This window comes from Ciona intestinalis, unplaced genomic scaffold (genome assembly GCF_000224145.3).
Source record: "Ciona intestinalis unplaced genomic scaffold, KH HT000049.2, whole genome shotgun sequence".
In the NCBI taxonomy this organism is placed as follows: Eukaryota; Metazoa; Chordata; class Ascidiacea; order Phlebobranchia; family Cionidae; genus Ciona; species Ciona intestinalis.
Window position 1 is genome coordinate 139,553 of NW_004190371.2, and position 12,431 is coordinate 151,983.

At 32.6% G+C, this 12,431-nt stretch overlaps 1 protein-coding gene across 15 annotated transcripts; it reads right to left on the bottom strand.

Moving 5' to 3' along the window:
• Positions 1-818: 818 nt before the first annotated feature.
• LOC445756 (ribosome-binding protein 1) lies at positions 819-11,832 on the bottom strand. Of its 15 annotated transcripts, none has more exons than XM_009862815.3 (25): positions 11,652-11,832; positions 10,865-11,001; positions 10,449-10,609; positions 10,059-10,350; positions 9,778-9,890; positions 9,449-9,577; positions 9,208-9,354; positions 8,668-8,765; positions 8,260-8,386; positions 7,925-8,053; positions 7,107-7,274; positions 6,622-6,714; positions 6,529-6,566; positions 6,064-6,175; positions 5,784-5,867; positions 5,141-5,230; positions 4,667-4,768; positions 3,920-4,111; positions 3,570-3,704; positions 3,256-3,330; positions 2,902-2,988; positions 2,593-2,757; positions 2,304-2,360; positions 1,922-2,053; positions 819-1,742 (listed from the first exon to the last, which is right to left on the bottom strand). In XM_009862815.3, exons 1-25 carry the CDS (start codon positions 11,744-11,746, stop codon positions 1,686-1,688), a joined length of 3,015 nt encoding a protein of 1,004 aa, XP_009861117.1. In that variant the 5' UTR covers positions 11,747-11,832; the 3' UTR covers positions 819-1,685. The 15 variants fall into 15 exon arrangements, with proteins under 15 accessions (XP_009861117.1, XP_002128512.2, XP_009861118.1 ...); XM_002128476.5 differs by having other exon boundaries at positions 6,529-6,563; positions 10,059-10,353; XM_009862816.3 differs by having other exon boundaries at positions 819-1,739; positions 10,059-10,353.
• Positions 11,833-12,431: the final 599 nt, after the last annotated feature.

Below are 12,431 nucleotides of genomic sequence, written 5' to 3' on the forward strand. Positions count from 1 at the left end.
AAAAAAAAATCTTCTCAGTGTTCTGTGAAATAATCGAGTGCGTCGATAGTAAATTTATTGCTGTTCATGCGGCAAGGTGTAGACTGTAGATGTTCATTTCGCCACGTTATGCAACCTATAGGTCTCGGATCTACATCCTATATGTGTTGTATATTCTGCACACATATAGATAAATGTCCATTATGTAACACTTATGTACTTCAGAAACATGTATTGGTTAAATGGAAAAGTAGATTACCCACTGGCAGAGTCTGGCCATTCACATAGTGCTCGTAGTTTATATATTGATTGGTTAACCATAGAAAATCTTATCATAAAGTTGACTGTGGTACAACATTCGAACTGTGTTTTAAGAGAACGGTTTGCATATAGCAGACGGCGAATTTACACTACACACCAGAGTGGACTTTTGTTACAAACGACAGCATGACGGTAACAGGATGTGTTGCGAGTTGCGACCCGACCATCCGACATCAATTTTGGCCATCGATCGTTCGATACAAACGAAAAAAACTGTACACGGTCCTAGAATTTGTTACCCCCACCGTAAACAGTAAGGAAGAAGCCACAAAACCACACCTACTCAACGGCGTTTATGTCATTGCTCTACCATTGAATCAGAGCTAACTGTACTATGGTCAGAGTCATTAAATCAACTCTGAATTATTATTTCCTGCTATTCCATACCCTTTCATAGGGTTAACCCATGGTTATAAATATGATATGCTGAACTTGCAACACAGGTTTCCAAATACTGTATTGTAACCTGTCTAAATTCCAGATTCGTTTATGCGAAAGTACCAAGTAAAACAATCGTAGCCGTTGTGACTGTTTTTTTATTTTGGTCCATATTGTCATTTCAGAATACATAACACCGTTAAAGAGTACGAATATATATGTAGGGCGATTACTCATTTTGGAGGGAAGCTAAACGTACTTTCTTTCTGAACCAAAAGAAGTTTTGGAATGGTGAAAAATTAAACAGCACAATTTTGCACAAGTATTGTGCTACACACCACTGTAAGCGTATAAACTGTACACAATATTATAAGCGAGGAATCGGAAACATTTCAAAATTTGTTTTATAGTGTTCGTCTCAATATTAGGAAGTATAACAAACACAACATACTCTATTTTAACTTCAATATTATTTTAACACTACAGCGGCAAATAGTAAACTTCTATTAGCACAAAGTATCACTTGGTGAAGTTTCAAATCTTGAAATATGTAGAATCTTAAATCCAAAAGGTCAACCATAAATCTAACTGCTTTTACAAACTATGCGCTACACGATTGCATACTAAATGCTTAAAGTTAAATTTACTAATTCCAATTTGTTACATAGATTGCACTTTAAATATTGGCAGATAGATAGAGCATCCATGATTTTTAGCGGCGCAAACGCTTCTGTCACACCCACGTACTGATCTTAGAAGTTAGGTAAAATAGGAAGAACTTCAGGAGCAGATCGCATAAGAAAAAAATCTTATTTATAATTAAGTTACCAATGCCAGGACAATTAGTTTTGAAGCTAGCATTGTTTGAAACTTTATATACAAAAGATCAGGTACTTTCCTAACGCTTTGGTTAACTTAAATCGATGGTTTTGGTAAAACTGAAATCAAGAATTAACCAAGAAGATTGTCAGTGTTTTTGTTAGCGACCTGTTTTTCTACAAGGGTATTTAATCTAAGTCACTTTCAGATGACGATGATGATGAACTGGATGAACCTTCCTTCTTCTGAAAGAAATATTTGTGTCGGCAATGCACAAAAAATACAACTAAAAGCATATTACACAGGTATCATTTTTTTACACAGCATTAAAACCGTAATGACTATATCAGGATCTATTTTAAAACAATTTATAAAAACATAAACTTTGAAGCGCAATGCTTTATGCAAAATTTTAAGGTTTTACCTTTTGCATAAGTTCCTTATTTTTCTCTCTTTCTTTACCAAGTTGTTCTTGTGTTTGTTTCAACACATTTTGTAATTTCCCAGCAGCAGCTCCTAAGTTCTTTGTGAGTGTTTTCTCTTTCTCCAGTCTCTCCTGTTATATTATATTAAAAATGTATCATTATTTATAAATAAAAAATATAACAGTAATAATATATAAATATATTAACACTTTCGCAACTGGAAACATGCATCAAAATAGTGCAAAAACAATTGCAAGAAACAATAAAGTAAACAGAAGTAAAAAAATATTTTTAAAATCTGTGAATTTATTAAAAACAAAAGATGATAACAAATTAAACATTGAAAAATCAAACAATGTAAGGCAGTTTAGGTTGTCTTGCCTTGAGTTTCGCAATCTCGTCAATGTGGCCGTTTTCTTGCACACTGCTGTCCCGTGACTGCATTCAAGAAAAACAAACTTAAAACGCATCCAGCAAACTTAAAGTGCAATTATATGTGATTATTTCAAACCATGCACGTTTGTTCATGCAATGTTGGCAGAATCTCGTATGTTGATTGCCATATTATGACACCAATCAGAGAAAGCTGTGCAACTCATGCTTTATTAAACAAAATGACAAATGAACGTAAAGATGAACATGCAGGGTCCCCTCAACTTGCACTGGCTACCTGATCCTCGTGGGATGTGGATGCATTACTCTCGTCATGCTCAATGATGAGGAAGCCATGATCGTCCTCTGTTAGTTCCGCTTTGTTTATATCAATATCTGCGTCTTTGAGCGAGAGTGGGATAGGGGAAGAAGTATCCCGAGAGTCAGTGCCAGATTCACAAAGCTACATCATGTCATTGCGTTGCATTACAGATGATTATGAGCATGTATATGAATAATTAAACGTTAAGCATGCTTACATGCCTGAATGACAACTATTAGTCACTAACATTGGTGTTCTATCCATGCAATACAAAGCACCACTCACCTCTTGTGTGTCGTTCACTTTCTCACTGGACAAAGAGGTTTCCAGTTCCCCACATTTCCTCAAACAAGTGTCCAATTCACTCTCCCTCTGTAAAGAAATAAATATTGTGATCAAAATTACCAAAAAATAATGCTGTTATTAATGCATGAGTAGAACACCATAGTAGTGACTAATAATTGTCATTCAGGCATGTAAAAGTCAGTAAATTAAAACTGCCCTTTGACTTAAAATTAAACTTCAAACAGAAGGTTTGAAAATTGTGGAGATATATAACAACAACAGATAATAGTATTGGACTGCCATTTTTAACTTTTTCTGACACAGAAATACCTTGCTTTATAATAATTTTTTTACCTGTGCTACACATTCCTTCAAATTATCTCTTTCCTTCTCCATGTTAACAAGCATTTCAGTTTGTTCTTTTAATTCCTGGCAAAATAAATGGCAATAATAAATATTATGAAATTTAGATCATACATGCTGAACCTAATACAAATGGAATCTGTTTCTATTTTACAATTTCAACATAAAATTGTATCCAACTCTTAGTTTCACTTTTGCCAAAAAAATTGTTTTAATTTTTGTTCCATAAATTCGTTTATTTTAAGTTTTAAAATAAAATACAATTCTTACACACAATAAAACAAAAGAATAATATAATGACACACCTTGTTTGACTTAGAAAGCTGTTTCTCCAACTTTGAAACTTCTTCTTGTTTCTTGCTCTCCCACATAGCTGCTTGCTCCTGTTTATCTTTCTCAGACTTTTCGACACTTGATTGCAATTGATCAAGAATGCCCTCCTAATGCAAGCAAATGTAGTTGATCAAACACATGAAACATTGTTAAGTTAGCAGAAATCAAAAGAATGATAAGTATGCAGCAAAAATAAAGACTAGTTGGACAGTATTTAAAAAAAAAAAAAAAAAAATGAAATAACATATTTAATATTTTATAAGAAATAAAAAAATGGAATAACATATTTAAGCTAACTCTAAGGGTCTCATATTTGTCTTACAGTATTCTTAAGGATCTCTTTAAACTGTAAAACTTCTTCACTCTTTCCTTTAATTTCTTGTTTTTGTTTATTTATCATTTCTTCGGTTTCCTTGTTCCTTTGGAGGGCAGCAGAGAGCGACTTCTCAAGAGCTCCCACTTGTGACTGGTATTTATCAACTTTATCGGCTTTGCCCTTCGCCTCTGATAGTTGCTGTTAAACAAGAACTTATTATTAGTCAAAATGTTGGACATTGCTTTACAGTTAAATTGAAAGTTATAAAGAAATGTTTCACTAATCAAGTTAACACTTTTAGGCTAGTATAGGGTACATACACAGCATAGATGTAACATTAGGGGTGTCTGTCACTCTTATCTTTGAAACAGGGGTGACGTCATGTATATTAGCCGTATTAGCACCTAAGTTTTTACAACTAAAACAACTTTAACCTGCTGTTTTACGTGTCTATACAAACAAGGAAGACTAAATTATATTGCATTTACTGATCAATTAGGTTCGCTATGTTTGATTACTAGTATATAAACACTGTATTGGAGAGAATGAGTAAAACGTATTTTAACAATGTCAACCTAAATATTACTGAAAATTCCAAAAAACCTGCCCCCTATGATACCCAAAAACAGCATGATACCAAAGAGACAATGTGCCAATCCTTTTAACCTAGTACCCATGGCATACCAAGCTGCACGACCTCACCCATGTAGAATAGAAAGATAGCACATAAATATTACACAGAATGATTCGAACCTGTTTAAGATCTTGTAATTTATCTTCGTTATCAACAACTTCAGTAACAACGACACTCTCCGATGCTTTTACAAGGAAATTAGACAACCAACATTCAAAGTCCTGCAATATAAACATTAATTGATTGACGGATTGAATGAATGTAATTTACTTCCCACGTACATAACTTTGAGGGTGATACTTTTTTGCGATTCTGCTTTTTTTGCAAATTTATTTAAATTTGAGCACAAATCACAACACAAAAATATCAAAACAGTTAGAAAGACAATATTCATTATTTGGTAAATCTACTGTATAGGGTAATATCTTTTGGGTTGTCTGAATTTTGAATAAATGTAAATTAACAACCAATCCAAAAAGTAATCACCCACGAAGTTATATTAATGGTAACTTTTAATCAGGCGTATGAACCAGAATGAAATATTAATTAAACACAAGTAACAGCATTAACAGTTACTGAAAATAATGTCTCACCTTTCCTTCTACTTTAACTGATGGGAAAGATTTCGAAAGTGATTTTTTCACTTGGTTTTCTGTGTCGAGCACTGCAGTATCTCGCTCGTCCTAAATATAAAAAAAGAAATAAATATTTAATATTTACTTCTACCAGAGGCAGATATTGATTTTTCGAATTAATTTACTTATGAAATAATGAAAAGTAAAATAATGATGCATATGCTAACATGCATGGATTAGCAAGCATTGCACTACATATTAATAATATAGATGCAATTGTACTTTATTTTACCGGTAAAAGACAACAGCTTCAGATTTTTAAAAATTATTCAATACTGTTCCTTTTTTAGAAAAATGATTTTAAATATTTTTTGGCCATTTTATTACAAGTAATAACAATATACTAATAATTTAATTTGATGCAAAATAACGAAACAACTAAAGCAACTAGACAATTATTTAACAAAAAGGTAAAACTAGCTGAAACATTATATATTTATAGTTTGGCAAAATTTCTTTTTAATTAAAACTTAAAACATAAAATAATGAATTTTTTTAAAGAAACAATAAACAAAATGATCATCTAAAAGCTAAAATGTGAACAAGTGATATTTTACTGCATATTATCCATCAAACATGCAACAAACATCAACATTAAGACCTTCGCAGCGGAACATTTTTCACGAGCAACTTTTTCTGCGGCAGCTACAGCCTCCATTGCTTTCCAATTCCTCTCTCGCAACTCCTGTACCAGCGCGCACCAAAAATATGAAAGCAAAATCACCCGACGGAAAAATACAAAAAAAATTGACAAAAACTATAAGCTTCGTAAAAAAAATTTTCCTGAGAAAAAATATCCCAAAAACAACACCACAGATTAAGCTACCAGCAGTGGTGTTAGTCCTCCCATGTTATACTAGTCCCACAAAGCTTGCACTTACATTGTTTTTCTTGTCAAGTTTTTCAACTTGGCTTGCAGCCTTCTGAGATTGCTCTGTCAGATCATCAAACCGCTTTTGAAGTTCAGACAATGCACCTTCTTTTTCTTTTAACCTAAATAATTTTTTTTTTATGTTATATATCAAGTCATCATTCTTGTAAAAGCTTTTCTTAGTATAATTTAGGTAAAAAAAAACTAATTAGCAGCATGTAAGTAACATTAACAAAGCTTCTTCGTGAGATCTCATATGTTGGTCTATGTTCATATTTCCCAAAGAAAAAGTTTGGAAAACACCAACTGTACTATTACTTTTATTGTGGGTTATAAAACATGCACAGCCAAAGTACATTTGCCAGGTTAATCAAGCAGGGTACTTATGCATACCAGCTTTGAAGGTAACTGTATATTAACATTGTCACCCCAGATTTGTTTAAAAGTTAAAAAGTAAAAACATAATGCTACTTACTGTTTTGTCACATTGGTTACTTCGTCACTTCTTCCCTGCTAATTAGCAAACATTAATAAAGTGAATCATGTTAGTTTAAAAAGAACTTCTTACCTTATATTTATTAACTTCTTCTGTAGCTTTGTTGAGTTGTTCAGTAAGCGATGTCGCTTTCAGGTTAAGTTGATTGTTTTGAGATTGAAGACGCTGAAAATAATGCGTTATTAATACATAGCAACACAATATTTAATGTATTGGGCCAAATCTCAAAAACAAAGCAAAATGTACAGCAATTACTCATTTCATATTATCATATAGCAATTAAAGTATTTTTTATGTTATTGACATGTATTTGTCAAACACAATGTAGAAATCAATGTAATGTTAAATGATTGGTAACAACATTGTAAGCACAAAAAAACAAAATTAAAACATGTGGTGTAACATTTTTGCGGAGGGGTCAACACTCGGAGATTATTTTTTACGATATGTTTGGCTACCTAATTAAAAACAGTGTAAAAAGTGAGGGGCACCATTTTGTGTGATTGACACTTTAGTTTAAAACCCTCAACCCATAAATCACGTTATGATTTATTTACCGCAAATTCATCAGCTGTGCTTTGTTCGTTTGCCTCCATAGCTGTGAGTCGATCTTCCAATGCTTGCTTCGTCTCTGCAAGACTTCCATACTCACTCTCTAGCGCAGACCGCTGGTCATTTTGCTCGGTAAGAAGAACCACTTGACTTATAAGTTGGGAGGATTTCGCCTGGTAGTTGGTTTAAATTGGAAAAACAACTTTAAACAACATCCAGTGTAAACAGATGTGAACACAAGCATTTTGATGGTTTTTAAGTTTCATGCATTGAGCCAGTGGTTCTCAACATTAGTTTGACATAAATCAATCAAATACTTTTTAACAGAAATTGAAAAATGTTAACCTTTTGCAAAAAATAATAAGTTTTACAAACAGTTCAAAAATGAACAATGTGTTTATGTCAAAAAGTTAAGAACCACTGCATCAGGTTAACAATACTAACCTATATCACCTACTAACTACAACTAATACATGCAGATTCTAAAGCATAGCAGAAATTAATCCATTAATAAAACTTAAACCAATGCGATTAGAAGTATTCACCAAATATAAATAAAGCATGTAAACTAAAGGTGTATGGATGATTTGTGGATGTAAGACTTGGTTTTAAACATTTGTGCGAAAGATGTCCAGTGTTAATGTAATGTAATTTGCTTTATCCTCGTGTGGCTGGAAAACGACAGTGGTTATAACTTGGGTGTTTATACACCTCATGCCAGCTTACGAGTTACCATGTATGTTACTTTGTGGGTGATTATTTTTTGGGGTGGGGTAGATTTATCCTTTTATTTTAATAAGGACCACTGCAACTTTGTGCATACCTGTGTGGACTGAAGATGGGTTTGAGCTTCCTGAAACTCAGACTCAAGCGCTCCATACTTTCCTTCAGTGGCTTTAAGCTTTGCTGCCATGTCTTCTAATCGTTTGGTATATGACTGTTCAAGTTGTGCCTATGCAATTTCCTCCATCAAATTATATCCAGCATTATACACCACAACCCATGATCAAGCAAATCACCCAAAAAATTAACAATTTCAACTACAGTGGCCAGTTACCGTCTAACACCAAATGAAGGGGGGGGGGGAAATGAAATAAATTAAAAGGTGTTCTCTACCGCTCCTAGTGATCATGCATGTTGCTAAGCAACAACGGTCACCTGGTCTTGATAAGTTCCAGAATATTCTGCGATCTTTCTTTCCATCTCTACCCTTATTTGTTCATTTTCCTTGAGTTTAGCCTGGCAGGCAGAGACTTCATGCGCAAGACGGTCTTTCTCTGCGACCCTACACGACATTTTTTTAAGTAAAAAGCTCTACTGCAGAAAAAAAAGGAAAAAACAAGGTTTCTTCTATTAAAAAAGTAAAAAAACAAAAATTCTTCTGTTAAAAAAATCGTTAAAAAACAAAAAACATTGTCTTCTGGTAAAAAAATTTCCAGTTAGGTGTTGCAAAAAAAATATATCATATATTAACTTTCTTATAAAGAAAAAAATTGTTAACATTTTTCAAAACATTTTTTGTAAATGCGTTTTAATTTCTCTATAACAAATGTTCAAAAAACTAACTGTGAAGCATTTGCTTGAATTGTCATCTTCAAAATATCGTTTTCCTCTTTCATCTTCTGCAGAGCATCACCACTGCTGTTCACAGACTTCAACTTTTCCTATAAACAGAAAATTGTCATTAGAGTAAGCTATTCCAGTTTAATTACCAATGAAAATATTTTTGAGTTTCATGCATGTAAGTAAGAGTTTGCCGAAGTCGTAAAAGCTCGGTTTTAATATTATTATCATGGAGATTAGAGAACATATTTCTGTTTAGTCAAAAATTCCAAATAAATAAGATCATTTCGACATGTGGCAGTATAATAGCAATTGCATGCAGACTGGGGGTCAGCCATATTTTTAGCAGAATACTGAGTTACCTAAAAGAAAACACTCAATCACATTCCTACTTGATAAGCAAAAAAAAAATATCATAAAATTTGCAAGTGTTAAGTTTTTTAACATATATCATAGCGTTAAATCATTTTAAAAAACATTCTTATTAAGCAAATCTGCATGAAGGACTATTGAAAAATTACAAATTTAGTGAGGAAACTTCACCTGCATTATTGTGATCATCTTTTTATCTTCTTCCATTTGGGTTTTGGTGCGAGCCTGATATTCATCAAATGCTTTCCTTGTTTTCAACAATTCTTCATCAGATTTTTGAACCTCACTTTTTTGTTGTAACTTAGCTTCCTGTAATGCCTGTGCACACGCACAAAAAAAAAACGTTTAAAAAATAAACAAAATATGCATCAATGCAGTAAAACTGTAGTTTTTTTCCATAAAAAAAAGTTACCTGGTTCAGCTGCTGAATTTTTTGACTCTGCATTTTTGATTGAGAAACGGCATTCTGCATTTCCACAGATTTGCTCTCATATTTACGTTGCAGTTCAGCATATTGTTGCTTGCTTACATCGTTACCAGCCTGTAAACAATGACTCATCAATTATTATCATTAATAACAGAACAATTACTTCCGCAACCAACTTTAAATCCAAAATTAAACTTTATTTCCATAAATAGATATACATATTGTTTTTGTTACATTAATATACTGTGTATAACAAGGCAAAAGGTTTTTTATAATAATAAAATACTCTGTATAAAAATGCAGAAATGACTTACAGTTGCCCAATCCCCACTAGCACTTTGCAAGCGTTGATTCAATAATTCAACCAAATAATAAATAGTGGAGTCATCAATATCTGCTGACGAGACTGCTTGAATAATAGGATGCTCTGGAAATAAGAAAACAAATGTAAAGATTTCAACCAAAAAAAATGTAAAGATTCCAACCACAAAAAAATGTAAAGATTCCAATCCCATTAGTTAAATCTAAAGAAAGCAATCCCTCTAAATAAATGTAAAAATTCCGAACACAGTTTTGACATGTCATTCATTCAAACCTTCTTGCTGTTTCCTTCCCTTCTTTTTCTTGGATTTCTGTTCTTGGTTTCCTGAATCGACAGATTTCACGTCTTCGCTGAAAGAGACTTTATGCTGTCTCGGTTTACGTGGCTCCTCAACTTTTGTTTCCTTGGCTGGCTCAGCGGACTTCTTGCTTGACTTTACTGCAGGTTTAGATTGCACATTATCAGCAACAGTTGGTTTAATAACTGGTTCCACTTTTTTTGCTTTTGGTTCAGGTTTTGGTTGTTTTTCCTTCACTGGTGCGCTGGACTGCTCAAGTTTGGCAACCTGCTATGGATTTGATCAATAAATGAATTTATTTCAATAACACCAGACTATGTCCGTGCGGTAAGACACATTGTTACAAAGTGATTATAAATCAATACCTTTGCTGGCGGGTCTGAAACAGGGGTTGTTGCTTTTACTTTCTTAGTTGGTTTTTCTTTCTTTGGTTTCTTCTGTTCGTCAGCAGCAACAGTGGTTGGAATACTTTGTACTGGATGAACAGTGGTTTGCTCTATCACTGGTTTCCCATTTTCGGTGTTGCCTAAGTTAATTTTAACAAAATGATAAAAAAACATTTCACACTTATAGTTATAATTAAAATTTGGTAGGCTTAAAAAAACGAATAATGATAAATTAGACGAAGACAGCAAAGTTTACTGCCACAGTAAGTTATACATTCATTTTATTCTATATGAGTAAGCTCCTTGTCAAGGAGCTAGGATTAATTGGCGCATTATTCCAGACTGATATGTTATAGTTTTCCTATTAACATATATATTTATACAAGTCACTATACCTTTCTTTTTTTTAATTTCGAATTTCTTTTTAAAGAACTCCCGCTTCTGCTTGCTCAAACGTGACCTCTCTTTATCCTCGAGCTCTTTCTTTCTCCGTTGCTCGGCAACAACGTCTTCAAAACTCGTCTCTTTCATGCTGAATGTGTTCAATATTTTTATAAATGTTAACATTTCAATTTTTATAATTTTCACATAATTAACGTAGGTACACTATTAATTTTTTTATACATGTTAATAATTAAAATTTTCTAATTTTCACATGTTAATACAGATATTAAATTGAAATTTTCATAATTTTTCCTGCTCATTGTAAAATTGAAGATACAATAATTAATATATATTTTTTTAGTTAATGTGGAAAGTTTAAAAATATCATATAGTAATTGTAGATAGGCTTTTTATAAATGTTGAAGGTGGAATGTTTCATAATTTTACACAATTAATGTTGATATTCAATCCTTTTATAGTTAATATGGAAATTTGAAAATATCATAGGCTAAATGTAGTAGATAAGTTATATAAAGATTTTCATAAAGTGAATAAAAATAATTGAAAAATTGAATAGTTTTATTGACTACAACATTACATAATATTCAGATTGAGAAGTTTATTGCAAGCGTGTATTTTTTTATTTTATGGATCGCAACGCTTTCATTCATATTTAATATAAATAGGTTAAAACGATTTCTTAACAGTCTGTTTTTAGATCGCGTGTCTTTAAAGATATTTATATACACCTATCTTTAATATTGCAATGTATAAAACTAATGAACAGATAAATTATACCTGAAGAAAGAAATAGCTGCCATCAGCAATCCACCAACAACAACTGCCATTCCAAATCCAACCATTGACCACAAACCAGGATCCATAATTTCCATGTTTAAGTTTACTTGATAAATGTCTTGCACAAGAATCTACAATAACTGCCTGATTCTATTTTTATGAGTCAAAATACTGTAATATTAAGTTTAATATTAAATATAGATATATATTACTTGAAAAAATAACAATTTATACAGATACAAACATTTTATAACTGTTTATACAGAGACTAAGTTATACACCATGGCAAATCGTGCCTATCTGAATATAGCAAATTATACTCCGGTTAAATTTGCGTATAACAACCTTATATACATTATTAGTATGCGCTAATAAGTTTGCATAATTAAATCAGTATCCTACGATTCTACAAAAGTGTAGTCAAAGCAAAACCTAGACAACCAACCAGCTGACAACTCGCCGACATGCAAACTTTGTTCTGAATAGCAGAAGCGGCCGTCGCGTCGCGTTCGACGTCATAAAAATAACGGGGAAGTGCCATGTCAACAAGACCTACATACCCGGATGTGAAACGCGTAGGAGTTTTGCCACGTAACGTATCAGGGAATTTCCCAAAAAGGAAAGATCGGTATCGTGAAATTTGTAAAGTGTTGAACACCGAATCCAATATACAACAAGTACTAACTAGTTATATTACCTAATTTTACAAATAAATAGTACAGTTTTACGCCTAGAAGGGTCTAGGGGGATAAGGAATAAGAAATGAATGATGAACAAACG